General features: G+C 40.3%; 1 protein-coding gene across 1 annotated transcript; it reads right to left on the reverse strand.

The window, feature by feature from the left end:
• Positions 1 to 1,664: 1,664 nt before the first annotated feature.
• On the reverse strand, positions 1,665 to 19,051 carry gal3st1a (galactose-3-O-sulfotransferase 1a). Its single transcript, XM_068005885.1, has 4 exons — positions 18,736 to 19,051; positions 16,281 to 16,366; positions 12,651 to 12,799; positions 1,665 to 8,916 (listed from the first exon to the last, which is right to left on the reverse strand). Exons 2-4 carry the CDS (start codon positions 16,281 to 16,283, stop codon positions 7,761 to 7,763), a joined length of 1,308 nt encoding a protein of 435 aa, XP_067861986.1. The 5' UTR covers positions 16,284 to 16,366; positions 18,736 to 19,051; the 3' UTR covers positions 1,665 to 7,760.
• Between the last annotated feature and the right edge of the window lie 252 nt (positions 19,052 to 19,303).

Here is a 19,303-nt window from a genome sequence, read left to right on the forward strand (position 1 = left end):
TTGCGGCGGGGATCAAAGACAATGGCATCGTCTTCCCAATATTTAGTTGGAGGAAATTTTTGTTCATCCAGCACTGGATGTCAGATAAGCAATGTGACAAATGAGAGACAGTGGAGGGGTCGAGGAAGGTGGTTATGAGGTAGAGCTTGGTGTCGTCAGCGTACATGTGGAATCTGACGTTGTGTACTTGGATGATGTTGACGAGGGGCAGCATGTAGCTGAGAAATAGGAGGAGGCCAAGGATAGATCCTTGGGGGACTCCAGAGATAACAGAGCGGGAACGGGAAGAGAAGCCATTACAGGTGATTCTCTGGCTACGACTGGATCGATAAGAATGGAACCAAGCTAGCGCAGTCCCACCCAGCTGGAACACGGAGGAGAGGCATTGGAAGAGGATGATGTGGTCAACCGTGTCAAAGGCTGCAGACAAGTTGAGAAGGATGAGGAGGGATAGTTTACCATCCTCCCAGTCACATAGGATGTCATTTGTGACTTTGATAAGGGCCGTTCCAGTACTGTGACAGGAAACCTGATTGGAGGGATTCAAACATGCAGTTGTGGGAAAGATGTGTGGTCAGCAGTTTAGTGGGAATAGAGCAGGAAATGGGTCTCATGGTCAAGATGAGCTCGGAGAGGGCATGAGGGGAGATAGGAGAGAAACTGCAGAAAGATGCGAGTTCAGGCTATGACAGGGGGAACTGTAGAGGAAATTTGGCTTGGCAGGCCGGGGAAGGGAGGGAAGCTGCAGGGACAGCTAGATGGATGATCTCAATCTTAGTGACAAAGTCGTCCATTTGCTCCTTGCACTTTTCGTTGGAGGGGAGGGCGGAGGGGGCAGAGGAGAGGGGTTTAAGAAGATGCTTTGTAGTGGAGATGAGAAGCCGGGGTTATCTTTGCATTCTAGGATGATCCTGGAATAGTGAGCAGTTTTGACAGAGGAGAGCAGGACCCAATTGTGCTTTATGTGGTCCAGCCAGATCTGGCGATTAATGGCTAAACCAGCTGTCCTCCATAAATGTTCAAGTCTGCAACCCTTGGACTTAAGGGAGTGGAGATGAGGGCCATACTGGGGGAACGACCAGGGTGAAAGAGAGTAACGGTTTTAATGGGGACAAGGGCATCAAAGATGGAGGTGAGGGTGTGATTGAGTAGATCGGTAGCTGCAGAAATGTCATGGTGAGTGGAGGGCCAAAGGCGAGAAAGTTGGGAATTTGAAAGTGCCGTTTGGCCCTATCTCTGACTTCGTACTAGAGCTATGGTGCCAATGTGCAGCGGAAACCACCCTGCATCATTACTTTCTGCTTACTTTATCTTCTCTTTTTTATCCTAGTGTCCTATGAGCCGTTTGGCTTCTTAATTAAAAAAACTTGCCTCAGCTGACTTCAGTTAACTCAGTGCAGACCTACACTAGGTTTTGATCCTGCGATCTTCCTATCTCTATGCTGTGTTATGCAATATCCAGCACATTTACCAGATAAGCCATCAGGAGAACACCTCTGTGTTGCATTGTGATCAGAAGAGTGAAGAGAACTACTTAACAGGAATTAAAATGGCTCTATAGTATTACTTAATAGAAATGTATACTCTCACTTTAAAAATAATTCTCGAACAAAGTTCTTATTATTGCAAAACGTAATTTTTATTGTAATAAATTACATTGCCCATATACATGCAAACAAAAAGTGCTTAAACAGCAGTTGCTCACAAAAATTAATACTGTTTACATGTCATGTAATGAATCTTCAGATTATTATCATATAGCAGTTCATGAACGTGCTGGGCTCTGACCAGACACAATCAAAGAGCTTTCTATTGTTTGTTCATTAGTAAACAGGACTGCAAAATTTAAATGGAAAGAGTTTAAAGCAAAGAAAATGTGACACAATCAATTGTTTACATCAATAAAAACACAGTATGATTATGAACAGTAGATAATAATTATCCTTTGTGAAACTATAGTGTTAGATTGCTGCCTGCTGTTAGAATTGATGTAGCCATAACTAATGTTCATTCAATAGTTGGTTGTACCATCACATCTATAAAGTAATATTTACATTCATGAAAATGTTTAAGACAAATGGAGTCGATAGATATATAATAATGAATGCTACTGTGAATGACAATCTGTAGTCCCATGTTGGTTTGGAACTAAGAGTAGTGTAACCTGTGAATGCAAGTAAAAACTCTAAAACAACCACCCCCCATTGTAATGTAATCATAATTATCATTTCAGTGCAAGGAAATAATTAATGTATATCCATGCATATAATGTCAGACACTAACCATGAAATGTACAACAGAATTGAAACTTAAAGATGATACATTTATTCCCTATTACAGATTCTACATTATAACTTTACATGTGCATTTAGCATTCCACCAACAGATGAACATACCAAAACTGAACACAGGACCATGAAGTATGATTACCTTCCTAGTCATTGTAAAATCTGGTGTATAAGTCACACCTTTGTGCATATTTTGTGTCCTCTAAATATAAGGGAGAGGCTTCTATACTAACACAACTTGTAGGGTTTCAATGAAATGGCAACTGTAAAATAGGACAGTGACTTATGCACATAGGACTGTGACTTATACATCTAGTACAGTTGCTATTTTTGGTCTAGTATGTTCTTTACCTTTTAAAAAATTTACACCAAAATTGGTCATTACAATTACAATTTGTTTGGGTGATCTGAAGGGCCAGATCAACTTCAGGCATAGTTTCTCATTGCAAATCAAACAAATATTACATACAGTGCAATTATACTATAGGACTATTTTTTATCAGATGCACAAAGGGGAAGTACTTAGCATTTCAAACATAGTTGTATTTACAGGAAACTAGATCCTCTTAATATTTACATTAAGGTTAAGCAATAGGTACATTCAGTGCGGAAAAGTAAAATTATAAACACATGCTAATTTTTTGAAACACCTAGTTACCTATTTTGATAAATTATTGTTTTTTTTATTCGTTCATGGGATGTGGGCGTCGCTGGCGAGGCCAGGATTTATTGCCCATCCCTAATTGCCCTTGAGAAGGTGGTGGTGAGCCGCCTTCTTGAACCGCTGAAGTGCGTGTGGTGAAGGTTCTCCCACAGCGCTGTTAGGTAGGGAGTTCCAGGATTTTGACCCAACAACGATGAAGGAACGGTGATATATTTCCAAGTCAGGATGGTGTGTGACTTGGAGGGAAACATGCAGGTGGTGTTGTTCCCATGTTACCTTGAAATGTACTTTTTTGGTGTATTGTATTGTTTATTACCAGTGTTTACAACAGATCACAATATTTGAAGTACTCAAATTAGGCTAGAAATGTCGCTGAACTATTTGCTGCTTGAAAATCCAATTGCTGTGATTTTTTTGCAGGGTTGCAAATAGTTTTTTGCCAAATTGTACGTTTGCAAATGGCAGGTGCTAGGGCATGAGGGTTCTGCAGATACGGTATGTTTCAGGGTTGGTTGGCAGAATGAATGATCCACCAACTCAAATTCTCCTTTCACTTGCAAGACAACTGACAATGGAGGCAAATCCAGATAGAAAGCAGACTTGTCCTTCCTTGAAACAACACAAAAGAATAGAAAGTAAAATGTGTGATGTGAAAATATTCAGTTTCACAGTATTAAGTCTAAAGAAAAGCCAGTGGACAAATTTACGGATTCAATTAACTGACCATAAACTGAGGGGGTGGGGGGTGGAAGTGAAGGATGAGGGAAAATTGAATCACTGACAAACACAAGCCACCTAACACAACACAAATGTACTCAACCACATGCAACCCTAATCTTTTCACAAGTCAGTTCTACATTTGTGGCTGTAATTTTTGTTAAATGTTTAAATAATCCCGTCAATATAGCTTCTGATTGAATTCAGGACTGCTTCTCAACAGCATTATTTATTATTCAATCACGCTCTGTCAAAACCTAGTGCAGCTTTTCAGCTGAACAGATTTTAAATGGGGAGGGACGAAACATAATCTTTAACGTTAATGGAAAAGATTTATTGTATCAAAAAACACAACATAATGGTGCATATACAGTGCAGTCAATGACAATCTATTTTATATTCCTCAAAATCCTTTAGTAGCCTTTAAGGAATGACAGGGCCAAAAACACAGTGTGTATTTGCATCAAAATATTTTACTGATGACCTGCATTTGTCAACGCCACAATGATGACTTAATGCAGATAAGTCCAAGCTTTTATTTCCATGGGACACTTGGATGTGTAGCATGGATCCTCGTGGCTACGTTTGAAGATTCAAACAATGATCCCATTAATTTGAATATATCTCACTAACAGATCTCAGTGTTCAGATTTGGATTTTATCCATCAAACAAGAACAGCCCTTTGCAAGGCCCACAGAATTGAAACAGGACAAACCAGCAAGTTAGTAATAGAACTGAATTGTTTGGGCTTCATGGGCCGTACTGCTTATAGCTGTATTGGTCCACAGTTTAGATAGCGCTGGTTTAATGGCTTTCATTCAAAGTAATGAGTAGGAATACTTTCCAAATTACATAGAATTACATAGAAAATATAGCACAGAGACAGCCCATTCTGCCCACTTGGTCTATGCCAGCATTAATGCTCCACACGAGCCTCATTACACCCCTCTTCATCTAACCCTAACAGCATATCCTTCTATTCCTTTCGCCCTTCTGTGCTATCAGCTTCCCCTTGAATGCATCAATGCTATTCTCCTCAACTACTCCCTGTGATAGCTCGTTCCACATTCTTACCACTCTTTGGATAAAGAAGTTTCTCCTGAATTCCCTATTGGATTTATTTTTCCGTTTATCACTTTGCTCAATGAAATAAAAGGGGCGATGATGTCAAAGCAGCTGTGAAAGCTTAAGGGATTGATTTAAGGGGCTAACTGTTATAATTTAGCATTCCCTGTGCAGGGCTTCACACGACGGGAGCGTATATTGGGAATTTAGGCATGGAAGCCAGCTCGCTCAATTCGGGGCCTGCCCAATTTTCCATCCATCTCAGGCTGCACTCTTGCGTTAATTTTTCTTAATTAAAAAACTGGACTCCTTAATGCTTAACGCTGTTTTGTAATTGAATGGTAGCCATATATAATGTGTACATACATATTATGTATATGTTATGTATTTGAAGAAAGGCATCTTAATGCCTTTTTGTTCCATTGTGATCATATAAAGGGATCATTTTCCCCGTCACACATTTTGAAGTACTTGATCGCCATCCATACAGTACAGCCATTACATTTTAAGACTGTGTTGTAACCATTGCTGCAACAGTATATCATCTTCTCAGTGTATCAATTAAACAAGATCTCCGTGTACTACATAGATACATAATCTAACTTTTGAACAGTTTGTAATTTTCTTTGATTAGCACCATATGTTTATATTTTTATAAAGACATTGCACTATTTTGTTTATCAATAAGATTAAATATAGAATTGCAGATATACAGCTTATGTAATTTTGCAGTATCAAACTTTAAAAAAAAATAAAGTCCATATGACTGGTTCTCTTATTGTGAAATGCTGAAGATTTGCATCGCAAACTATATCATACTGCCTCATCCTGATATGTTCCAGTCCTCTTAACTTTTAAATGCTGTGCTATTTCAAAGGGAGCTCATTCACATCAAATGAGGAAAATCTACTGTGTAATAGCATTAACAAAGTCTGACCAGGAACCCACAAATGGTTGCTGAAAACACAAATAAATGAATGCATGTTCTATCCATTATCCACCTGCGACAGACAATAGCAAACCCAACAGCCCAGGAACCACATCTGAACCTGAGGCTTTTTATATGCTGTCTGTATTTATAAAGAGTAATAATTAGGTCAGGGTGAGGTGCAAGCTGTCATCAGGTCCACTGATTGTGTGATAGCCTTTCAACAGACTCCAAATCAACTGCCATATCACTAATGATACTCATTTGATAAGTGTTCTCTTTGCCACCACAATTATTATATACAAATAATCAGTGCCTCTGCCTTTGAAAAAAAGACAAAATACTGAGTGGTTGATACAGAAATGGTGAACAGTGTGTTACTCTTCCAACAACTGGTCGTGTATTTTAACAGCATTCACAGAGAGCTCCAGTTATTTTTACCATTCAGTTGTTTGATTAATTATTCAAACACATTCAATAAGCGCACAGGCAAATTAATGCTTTTAAAATTAATTTTCTTCTCTTGGGTTATGCATCCTGGTCTCCAGCTGATAGGGTACATAGATGACTATGCACAGCTCCATATCTCCCACTATTTGCTGCTGTAAGGGTGTGGTTAAATTGTCTCTAAGATGGACGCCCTGATGTTTTCTTTCCTGCTGACTAGAAAATTCATCTCTACTCAGTGCTGACCTCTGATAACATTGTCTAGATTTTTGTCTGATTACACTCCTGTGAAACAAAACGCCTTGGGATGTTTTACTATGTTAAAGGCACTATATAAATGGGAGTTGTTGTTGTAGTTTGATAGCTTATCATAAGGAGAAAACAGGAAAGCAAATGAATCCTATATGTTTGCTAAATGTTTGTGTATGACTAGGCTGGAAGTAATTAGTGATCAGGGTCTAACTTGTAGTATATGAATGAGTGTCACTATCTACAGGATCAAATGATGATTTACTTAAGGTATTAAGCCAATTCATCAATCATCAGCCACTCAGATAATCAAACCATTCTGAAAGATTTGATATACATATACATATATGATATATGTGCACATAAGTACGTTTTGCTCTGAGTAAAACATGGTACTTAAGAAGCAAGTATTTCGTATTATAATGAGATGCATCCCATCCTGAACATTCCCATTAAGCCATGTCCCATATATAAAAACACTCAGCACATAGTGTTATAAATGAGAGCTTTATACGTGGATGGGATATACATATAAAAACAAATTTTATGTAGAGCCCTATACATTCACCAGCTTGCTTTGCTCAGCCAAATTGTGAGAACTTCATAGTGACTGAAAAATGTGTTATTGTTGTAATAGTTCACAGGAATGATAGGCACTAGCACGATGGGCTGAATGGCCTCTTTCTGTGCTGTATCATACTATAAACTAGGATTGTTACCCTACAATGTCACAAAGCATTGCCATTGATATGGTCATGCACAGTAAAGTCTCCAAAAACATGACTGTGCTTTTAATATATGAAAAAGCAGATGTGCATTCCTTAAAGTCATATCTGTCTTGCATGGGATTTTTTAAGTGCTTTCTGGATACTAAGGATGAGTAAGAGGTTCCTTATAAATATGTAGTAATTCATTATGTAGGTCATATGTTATTGGACAAGCATCAAGTGGGCGATCAATTGCTGCCTTTCAGGAATAGTCCATATGACTACAGGCATTGGCCATAGATTTCTAAGCACTTGTTTGATGTTCTGATTTCTCTGATCATACTTTTAATTCACAGTTATTTCATTTGTGATCCTTCACAGATCATAGTTGCAACTAGAAATAGGGATGGGATATTTTATAGAACATAGTATGGTAGTACCTATTACTCCATATTAATGACTATTTTACTAATAGAAGTTTAAAGAAAAAAAGCAAAACATTAAACTGTACCCCGGTGTGCTAGATATTACATTTTTGAATGATTGCCTGCGGTTATACGGCAATCTGGAATGCCAGCAACATAATGCCCATAGATCTAGTAGTCTGTGGCAGTAATCAAGTTCTGCTATTCCCTGTGGCTGTCATAATGACAGCGTGTGAATAGGAAACTCATCAAGTTTCAAAGTCAGCCAGCTACCATTTTAACAGATCCCTGATATAGGACCATAATTTTGTTATCCAGAGATTAACTCCTAATTCAGTCAAATATTGTAGCTCAGGCGTGAGCATTTTCCTGCAGAGCTTCCTATGTTTTCGGCTGATGTTCTTCTTGAGGTTGTAGCCCATGATGGAGCGTTCACCTAGTGGTTGCCATGGCTGCAAGGATGCCTCCTGAATGGCGCTTGCATCCACTGGGCGCCCACCATCTATGCAAATTGACTGCATGTTATCATTGCGCCTGCGCAATTCTGCCACGTCACGCTCCATGCGATCAAACCCATATTGTTCCACTTTTCTCCAGAAAGTTGCATTAAAGTATTGGTACAACATGGAGTCAATTTGGTTCCAGTTTGTTGCCTTTTCATATAATTCTCCAGTCATTCTTGATACAGTGGAATCTTTCCTTACATTTAACTTAAAATACAAAATATCATCCAGACCCCAGCACATTACATCCTTCAAAAGAATGAGCGATTCATCAAAATGTTCTAGAAGCATCACCAGCTGGAATCTTTCATCTATAGTTTTAATGTGCTTCTCTACTTTGGGATCATCGAGATCCAAGTTATTATCGTAGCCAAAGTCAAAAAATAGCAAATTCTTCAAGTAATGGGAGTTAAAGCCACTTGGATCATAATATTGGTTGGGTTCCCTGAGGAATTCAGCCAGTTTGTCCTCTCCACTTATTTTCCAGGTGAAAGGGATCACCCGACCAAAATAATGAAAAGATGACTCAAATAAATAAGCAGGGTTCCTGAGGATGGTGAAATAAACAGTGTCTTCAGGGAGCAGCTTGTGGACCTCTTCATTGTTGAACCTCATATGATTACAGATGATATTGAAACATGTGCCCGGCCTGTAATCCTTCACCTGGCTCCTGTCAAAGTAGGATGGGTAGTAGAAATCATTCCTGCCATTGGGAAAAGCAAACTTCAGGCGGTGTTTCTGCCCAAAACGGAAGAGGATGTTGAGGATAGTGCTACTGGCAGTCTTGTGTGTCTTCATGAACATGATATCTTCCTTAGGGGTGCAGGTTTTGCTTATCTCGGAGCTGGAATGGGAGCCATTTACTCGGGGAACATTCCTGGCATGTGCAGGTTTATAGGAGCAGGAATAAGGAACAGGAATTCTAATAAGAGAGGCAAAATATATAATTAGAAACACTGTACTGATAGTACCAGTTTTAGTAGTATACAAGACCTTTCAACATTCTGCTTATAAATGTATCTGTTAAATGCAGTAAAGCCCCCATTCATTTCTGTGAAAGGATTTACTGTTGCCTATATACTACATAATAACATGGGTTTCTTGGGATTCTCATAGTAATTTTAGCACTCAGCATGAAATTTAAACAGTTGATTAACAAATCTCATTTGTCACTTTTCTTTGTGACCTCTCCCTGCACTTCTAAGCAATCCTTTATTGATAATGCAGCATTTCGTAAACTGAGATTTCTTTCCTCTGCTAATCTGAACAATGGTTAATGAATCTGATTAATTAAAAGGTGTGAAACGAGATGCCCAGAAATAAGGTCATGTCTTTATGAGCATTACCCATAATGATGAGAGGGATATACTAAATAAACATGTATTAGTGTGGGAAACAACTACACACGAAAGAAGACTGCACTGAATAATACAGAGGATTATTTTTTCAGCATTAAGAACCAAATTTGATATTGCAAAGCCAGCATTAATGCAACATTACGCCGTCAAAATAATTTCAGTGCCCTAGTGATGGTGCCAAAACCATGTGGGTCAGTATCAAGTAAATTAGGGACGATGCTGCTGAATCTGTCCCTGGTAGATGGAAACACATGCTGATAGTATTATCGTAGAGACTCATATTTACATTAAAAGAAAAACTGTGGTCCATATCAAAGTCTCTAAACTCAAGATTCAGAAGATATTGCTCATTATGGTTGCTTAGAACTCCAGCTACAGGACCTTTGCAAACAACACCACAGCCAGTATTGGGAAAGAGAAGCTGAGCAGTTGGAAGTGGAAATGTCAAGCTCTCATTCAGCTGAACTATTCTGTAAGGCTGCATTTGCATTACAGCTTTAGTACTGCTATGAAGTGGTTTCTGCTTTGCACCAACACTAAAGCTGTAGTATAAATCCAGAGTCAGGGTAAGCCTGACTTTTGTGCACCCCGACTTCCTTTGCCCCACCTTGGCATCCTGACTTCCTTGGCAGCCGAGCCTTCAGCTGTCTAGATCTTAAGCTCTGGAATTCCATCCCTTAACCTCTCCGCCTTTCCACCTCTCTCTCCTCCTTTAAGAACATAAGAAATAGGAGCAGGAGTAGGCCATACGGCCCCTCGAGCCTGTTCCGCCGTTCAATAAGATCATGGCTGAACTTCGACCTCAACTCCACTTTCCCGCCCGATCCCAATGTCCCTGGATTCCCTTAGAGTCCAAAAATCTATCGATCTCAGTCTTGAATATACTCAACGACTGAGCATCCACAGCCCTCAGGGGTAGATATTTCCAAAGATTCACAACCCTCTGAGTGAAGAAATTCCTCCTCATCTCAGTCCTAAATGTTCGACCCCTTATCCTGAGACTATGTCCCCTAGTTCTAGACTCTCCAGCCAGGGGAAACATCCTCTCAGCATCTACCCTGTCAAGCCCCCTTGGAACCTTATGTTGCAATGAGTTCACCTCTCATTCTTCTAAACCCCAGAGAGTATAGGTCCAATCTATTCAATCTTTCCTCATAGGACAACCCTCTTATCCCGGAATTAATCTAGTGAACCTTTGTTCCACGCCTCTAAGGCAGGTATATCTTTCCTTAGGTAAAGAGACCAAAACTGTGCACAGTACTCCAGGTGTGGTCTCACCAAAGTCCTGTACAATTGCAGCAAGACTTCCTTACTCTTATACTCCAACCCCCTTGCAATAAAGGCCAACATACCATTTGCCTTCCTAATTGCTTGCTGTACCTGCATGTTAACTTTCTGTGTTTCGTGTACAAGGACACCTAAATCCCTCTGAACACCAATATTTTATAGTTTCTCACCATTTAAAAAAAAATTCTGTTTTTCCATTTTTCCTACCAACGTGAATAACCTCACATTTCCCCACATTATACTCCATCCGCCACCTTCTTGTCCACTCATTTAACCTATTGATATCCCTTTGCAGACTCTTTGCATCCTCCTCACAGCTTACTTTCCCACCTAGCTTTGTATTGTCATCAAACTTGGACGTTACACTCAGTCTCCTCATCTAACTCATTAATATAGATTGTAAATAGCTGAGGGCCAAGCACCAATCCTTGAAGCACCCCACCAGTTACAGCCTGCCAACCTGAAAATGACCCGTTTATTCCTACTCTCTGCTTTCTGTCCATTAACCAATCCTCTATCCACGCTAATATATTACTCCCAAACTCATGAGCCCTCATCTTGTGTAACAACCTTTTATGTGGCACTTTATCAAATGCCTTTTGAAAATCCAAATATACTACGTCTACTGGTTCCCCTTTAAGACCCTCCTTAAACCTACCTCACCTGTCCTAATGTGTCCTTACGTGGCTCGGTATCAATTTTTGTCTGATTACCCTCCTGTGAAGTGCCTTGGGACATTTTACTATGTTAAAGGACCATAAACTATATAAATGCAAGTTGTTGTTTGTGTTCATCTATATTTATCTTGTGATTTTGTGTTGAGTGTTGAACAGATACTGTTTCTGCTGTAAAATGACAAGCGGTCTTCCCTTTTTTTGCCAGGTTCTGTGACTCAATGCTGCAGTTCACTTTGAAACATATCACTGTACCAAAAATATCTTTGGAATGAAAATTCCTGCCTACCCTAATTTTAATTCATAAGAACATGAGTAAAAAGCAATGGAAAAAATAATGGGAAAAAGAATTCTGGCCCTAGTGATGTTGTTGACGTATTAATGTGTTTCAAGGTGAACAGCATTACAGTGTCACAATATTAGGCAAACAGAGAAAAATGTTTTGTCATTTTACAATAAAGATGGTGTCTCGAATTTTCTTTAACTTTAGTGAATGAGTAAACATAAGTATAAAGTAGTGGAAAAACTGATGAAGACGCGTTGTTGCAATGAAAATAATGCAAGGATAACCCTCCGACGATTCAGTGGGTAAATGAGCCCTGCGGTGTGCTATTGAGTCACACAGACCAGAAAGATCCCAGGTTTAATACCTGGATTGTGCTGAGGTAACAATCTTAGCTGGGATGGCAGTGGGAGCATTATAAATGGCTTCTATTAGGTCCATTCTGTCTCAGAGCTCTAGAGAATAATGGAGGGGAAACATTAGGCAGAATTTCCAGATCTGTAAGTAGTGACAACTGCCAATTAGACTGAGGACAGGATTGGAATGGAATCATAATGGACACATAATGGGATTACTGTATTACAATGGTAAGTAGGTTGGAAAATTTTAATTCTATGATTGGAGTGGAATTATGCTGGAATTTTTACCCGAAGTTAACTGCTTAAAATGCCTTGTATATTTAACAAAATTTCCTAAGGATACACTCAAATCTATCTGCCGACAGAGGGCGCTTTCTGAGCATGTTGATCGAGTTCAATGTAAAATGAACATCATCCCCTGGAGATAGAACGAACTTCAAAGACAGTCGGTGCTCATTTGCAGTAATCTCATATAGAAAAATTATAGTGCGATATATATTGTGCAAATAAAGTCACTGTGTCACACTTACTTTGCACCACCTGTTCAAAGAGGAAATGAATGATCCCGAGCTGTATATCACCCAGCAAGTTTTGCTAATTTAATAACCGAACGTACTACTAGTCACTGCAACACGCTTTAAACTTAATTACAATCTCTGCATCAAGTTAAGAGAAATTTTAAAACAAAGACTTACTCCTGCAGGCTGAATTGGTGAGGAGGCGCCGCATATGAATACAGTAAGATCATGCAGGTTGTCAGCAGAGTCCCCAGGACAAGCCCCTTGCACATTGACTTCCATTGCTTCACTTGCTTCAACATGATCTGCAGTAGTCCTTTACCTGACTGATGAAAAGAGAACAGCCCGAAGGTCAGTTTCTTGGAAGCAATGCAGCTGAAACGGATCAGCGAGATGGACGAGTCTGCATTTTGCTTCTTCAGCCGCCTGCGCCCCATCGCGACCTCTCCTCGCTTAGAAAACCACCCCCTGCTAGAAAGGAGATCCTTTACAGCTCCGGATCCCTGCCGTCACAGAGCCGAGTGATCGGTGACAGCACAAAGCTCGCTGAGACCCGCTGCGCTCAGGTGGCCGCCGCTAATTGTTATGTTCCCAGTGAGCTGGGACCTGCCCGAGTTCGAGCACAGCGAGTTAGTGTCGCTGGAGACCACAAATCAGATCTCTGTGGCCTTCCCCCCCCCCCCCCCCCCCCAAAAAAAAAATCGAAATCGCAGCTTTTCATTAGCAGATCAAGAAATAAAACAATCAGGACATCTCCCCCCTCCCCACCCCACCCCGGGGGCACTAAATGAGGGAGACGTGTGAGCGAGGAATGGTGCTGTATTTAGTGTGTGTTAGCTGGGCTTTGACACTGAAAGATTCCCTCCGAAGTTTTTACCCCTTAAACATCTTAACTGAACGCTATCGGACTTTCAACCCGGCAGGAGGTAACTCTCTCTCCTGGACTATTTGTCAAGAGGAAGCAGTCTTGCACTTCTTGAACTGGCTTGTATTTAATTGTTTTTAAAAAAATCATATTTTGGCGCTAGTTGTGTAACGTGAACCCGAGTCTCAAATCAAACATCTCGAAAGCTGCAGCTGTCCCGAGCCTGGACAATAAACTCCCAAAACAGATCCCGATTATTCCGTCTTTAAAGCGTCCCATCGCCTGATCTGACGGCTATAAGGGAGTGGATGGAAAGGAGACATTAAACTCGGACTGAAAACAGTGAGTTTTCCAAATATCTTTTAAGGATTCAAAAATCGCAAAAATGAAGCCACCAATACTGGAAATATTCTGCAGCTTGTTTTAAACAGTCACGGTGTAATTTTGCCAGATATATATATACATAATTGCGCCTTTTTTTGCTTTATTTGAAACTTTTCCTATGTTCTAAGATGCAGTACTGGGTTCGAGTTTCTCCAGCCAATAAGGCTGAGATTACTTTTGCCTCAGAAGCGGCTTGCACATAAATGCCCAAATGCAACATATTATTAAATGGGCAGAAATCGCTGAGATGGCGGGTTTTGGCGGCGAACGACATTAATTGGACTTTTATGCTCACCATCGCACTATATTTGCGCCGCAAATTGCTGGAACGTCAATCAGATAACGGCGTGGCCATGTTAATACCACATCTGGGACGCCAACAGCTTATCTCCCTGACCAATGAAAGGAAAGGATAGAAAAAGAAACAGAATGAAGACAGAGAAGGAAACATGGTGAATTAGAGTAAAACAAAATATCGACACAGAAACAGGAATAAAAAGAGGGTAAGAGAGTGGATTAAGAAAGAGAGGAAAATGAGACAAGGGAAAAGTAAGAACAAAATTTAAAAGAACAACCAGAAGAAAAGGACATTGTAACCCAGTTGTGTTTGGGAATTGCAGTATTGGTCCTTGAGAAGTTAATGAGTCAATGGTGTGCAAAATGCACAAACATTCTTAACCCATGAAGTATAGAACCTGTACCATGGCCATCATGATCAGGAACAGTGGAGAGAAAATGCTAGATGAGAAAAGGCCAAGATCCATCTAGTTTGCCTTCTACCATCCTGGTAGTTGCACGATACACGACAGACCCAGAAATGACATGAGAAGAACCATAGTCGTGGAAAGCTTTGGGAATTATAGGTCCAAAGTCACTGTTTTCCTCCCAAGCATGCTACATTTACTACATGTCATGTCTCAAATTATTCATATACTATATCCCAAAATTTCTGAAAGAAATCTAACTAATTTGCATTTGAATGAGTAACCCTCTTCTGAGTGTCGAAACATCTTTGTGTCCTGAAAATTATTGTCATCCGACATTAACAGAAGTGTGGATGGCGAGACTGGCACAAAAGGACTGCCAAGACGGATAAAAATGAAAAATCTCTAGGAACACTTCCCAGCCTGCTGGAGTGAGATTTCACAGCTTCATTGGTCCCTTTATGGGCCGCCAAGGTTGAGTGTCATGTGAGGACCATAAATCGCAGTTTATAGGGTTCTCTACCACATTAATTACCAGCGCAAATGGCTGCGGTGGGAATAATTCGTAATAATGTTGTAAATCTTGCAATTTGATGATTGTCATTACGTTGAATGGGAAGCCTCACAGCGAGAATGGACTTTTATCGGCTTTGGCGAGGCTAATGGCGGAGCGGTGCAAATCGTCCAATAATTTGTGGAGAACCGGAACTCATGCGTATCTCTTTTACTCCGCAAATTGCTGGATTTTTTAACGAATTAATAATCTTGAGTGACTTTAATGCGTCATTACATCCCAGCAATTTCTGGCACAAGCTGGGAAGGCTGGATTAAGCCGGTGATTAGCTAAACCACACGGATAAAGAAAGTCCCAAGTTGCATCCGTGGTTTCTGCTCAGTTGGCTGATCTCAGCCAGGGGAGCAGTTGGAATGCTACAGTTTGCCTCAGCACCTCTCTCCTCTTCCCCCCATTAGGGAGGGGATATTGGGCGAATTTGTGTGTCATCCTTGCGCAGGACCTAATCACTATTCAGCGAGCCCTTCTGGAAATGTATGTGTGTGTATATGTATGTAAGCACCTACATGAATGGAGGTACAATACGGATATGGGCTGTTATCCCCCCACCATATTACTGAATAACCTGCTAATACTCATTGGCCTCACGCGTGAAAAAATAGCCAATTGGACCAGATACCAAAGGGCAAACAGCAGGGAAAGAGGGGAGAAAATGTAAAAATGGAGAGAAGTGTTTCTTGCAGGATTATCAGACAGAATATGGACTATGAATTACCAGTGCAATAAAACAATGAAGTCAGTGTAGGAAATTAGGGGGTAGAGCACTTTCTGAATCACATACACGGACAAAGGAAAGGATATTTGTAGATCATCCGGTGGATACATGTATAGACAATCAGCTTCATGGTTGCAATGGGAAGTCCCTAATGTACTAGATCTGCAGTAATATTGCCCGGGGCAACACCTTCTGCAGGATGCCAGACATAACAAACACCTGTAATCAAGTAGTGGGCCTGTCAGCTTAAAAATGATCTTGAAACAATCTTGTCTTACTCCTCTCAGCTCACTGGGAGACACTTTAGCATTTCCTCAACTATTTAAGGTAGTTTTAAACATTGAAAAATCACAGATTTGACGGGATTCCATGATTTTTTTCTTAATAATCTTCAGTATTAAAAAACTAAAATATGTTGTCATACTCGTTCTACGAAATGATATCGTATTTTGAAAGCCGGTTAGTTTTCAGAATTCGTAAATTAATAAGAAATAAAGCAATTATTGAAAATGGGACACATGATCCAAGCAGTAAAATCACTAAAGATCACTAATGATTTTCTTACCATGAATGATGATCACAGCGTTGAGTATCAGAGAACTTGGAGACATGTCCTCACATAGACTCTCCAGGTCTGACGCTCAATTCCGCCTTGGTCAAGGAAAAGAAACAGAAGAACAACAGAGTTAACTGTGATCCCGGCAGATACTTGCAACGAGAGAAGCAATATTGTCATTCCTGGAGAGCCGTGGTTCTATAAATTATTTACGCTGCAGTGTAAATGGAAACATTTTGGATTACACACAACCCCAAAGCGTTATAGAAAAACTGAAGTCATGAGTACACGTAAACAAGGCTGCAACACGTCAGAAAGGCCTAAATCCTCATTTCTATGACCAGAAATGACTACACAGCTAACTACAACCCCTTTATCTACTGTTTATCTCCTGCAATTGTTACTAATATAAACTCCTCCTCTAGGCCAACTACATAAACTGGAAGGTGCACAGTGCAATACTGACGCATAATGATTAGGGAAAAAAACACTGAAATCTAAACTATTAAATATTGTGAAACAAAGCAAAAATATGCCTGATTTTAATTTCAATTCTGAATTGTGTTTTACGCATTCTAATCATCGGTGGCTGTCTTTTCTTTTGGTCCAGAGTGAAAATTTCACATTGAAGGTAGAATCTGGGAGAAGTTCACTAATAATCATTGAGAGAAAGCTCGATGTGATAGATGGTAAAACCGATTTTTTGTAGCTTTGTGGAAATGATATGGCTTTTAGTTCTTTTTTTAAATCTTTGGCCTGGTTGATTATAAATAGCAGTGAACTCATAACTGTATTTTCCGGCAGAGGCACCCTTTAAAATATAGCAACTAACTACTCCGTGCTTCTGCTTGCGACAAAAGGAGTCTCGGGATGAGCCCCCCGTACACCAGAGTGAGTAAAGTCCCCCTTCCCTCTTCCAACAAGTCTTACTGAAAACTCACCTGTTCCCCGTCAGAGCTCAATGCTGAGTTATCTGTTTTACAAATAAAATTTAAATTGGTTAGGCTGTTGAGTGGGAGAACGGTCAAAAAAGGCTACTAGCTGCAGCCGGTCGGGTAAGTTGTGGGTGTATGTTTTAGAAACAAAACTTGTCAGTTCTCTCCACTGATGCTGACTGACCCGTTGAGTGTTCCCATCATTTTCTGTTTTTGTTTCAGATTTCTAGCATCTGCAGGGTTTTATTTATTTTGTTGTGCGTTTAGACACAACTCAGTTCACGAATTAGACGCAACAGATGTCCAATCTGTGGATTCCAGAGAAAAACGGGACAAAAAGTGTTGTTGACAGAGGACTGAGGGGATGTTTCCGAGTAATTATTAAAAGCCAAGTAATGAGATCCCATTCGCTGGATCGGGTTATCCATTATCAGAATGAGCTGCTAATTATATTGCGGGTTAAAATTAAACACGCCCCCACTGCAGAAGAGGAACCCAGGGCACGCGGGGACATCTCCAAATTGCACTAGATTACCAGAGCTCCCTCGGTTAAACCTGAACTGAAAATTATCAATTTTTCGCCAAATTGCAAACTTTAGAAAATCACAGATTAAATTTAAATATTCAAAGAGTGAGAAATGATCCCCGTGACAAGCGGGAAATATAGAGTCTTCATTAGGTTTAAAAATGACACACTGGGACCTTTCTGACTTAAAGACCATAAGAAAAACCAAGGAGGAAAAAAGACCCTTCAGACTATCAAAGTTTATCCTTTAGGTATCTTAACCTCGCCAGAGTCCAGCTGCATTTTAAACAGCCCTTTTTTCTCTGTCAGCCCTTCTTGTAGATCATTGCAAACATTTCTCACTGAGTAAAGAATTCCTCGCTAACATCCGTTTTAAAGGTACTTGTCACTAATTTAAAATGATTCACCTAGCCCTACTTTCTTGTCTTCACCCTAAGTAATATTCCGGTTTGTTTATTCTATTTATTATTTAAATGCCTCCATGAAGACCCCCCTCCCTCTGTTTTCTCTCCAGACTCTGGAGCTTAATCTTTTCTAATATTTCTACACGGTTTTTCGCCCTTTGCACTTGGAATCAGTCTTGTTCTGAGGTGCGCCTAGCCCTCTCCAAAACTTGTTTTCGTACGGCACAATGACCCGAACTGAACACCCCACTCGCTCTGGTCTGACCAGTGTTTTGCAGAGCCCCGCCATGGTTATATATCCCAGCATCTCATTTACTTTTAAAAAAAATGTCCAGACATTCAAAGTTGTAACAAATATTATTTTAATCCTTCCTATTCGATGATTTGAAATGATGAAAACGGCAAAGATCTGTGTTTTTTAAAAGTTTTTTTTATCAATGAAGAGATTTTAAAGCAGCGTGACTTTAAGAAATACAAGAGTGTTGTAATGACATTGTGTAACCTCAGTGTAGACATTTGTATCAATATCCTTAATTAATAGTTAATATATCGTCAGACAACGGTCAAGTGGCTAGTGCCTTACTGTAGCTAACATTTACCTTGTGTTATCAATGGGCTCCTTAAGCTCAGGCTGTGGCTGTTAATGTTTGGACCGGCTCGATGCTCCGTGTTCTCCCAGCGCTGCTGAATCCTGGCAGCCAAGGAGCCTTCTCCGCAGACCTCGGTAGCACCTCACTGGCGAGCTGCCCCGTCCTCTCCCGTCGCCACCGCCATCAGCAACACCATTGTAGCTTTTAATAGTCAATGAAGCCGCGCTCCTGAAACTGGAGCTGACCGAGCAAAACAGAAAAAATTCAGTTGCAGAACTTGATCCAAAGTTCAATGAAAACTGGTACAACATGTCACCAGATCTGTTTGCTGGTCTGTGAGCTGAGTGAGACCTCCCCCGTGCCACTTACTGACTCATTGACAGGCACAACCAACGTCAATCAATGAGGCTTTCTTTCATTTGCATTCATAGATCAGTCGGAGGAAGGCGATGCCGACTCCACTACATTAGTTCCATTAATTCTTTATAGAGGATTGACTTTTAAATATCACCAGTTGTAGTTCCCCAGGTAAATGAATAGTTCTTTCGCGCGTTACTTGGCGTGATTTACTACTGCT

This window comes from Heptranchias perlo, chromosome 25, assembly GCF_035084215.1.
Source record: "Heptranchias perlo isolate sHepPer1 chromosome 25, sHepPer1.hap1, whole genome shotgun sequence".
NCBI lineage: Eukaryota > Metazoa > Chordata > Chondrichthyes > Hexanchiformes > Hexanchidae > Heptranchias > Heptranchias perlo.

What these genes read in the sequence shown, in the direction of transcription:
- gal3st1a (XM_068005885.1), bottom strand. An exon ending in CACCAATTCAGCCTGCAGGA is followed by an intron (nt 8,917 to 12,650) that starts GTAAGTCTTTGT and finishes CTCTCTTATTAG; the next exon opens with AATTCCTGTTCCTTATTCCT.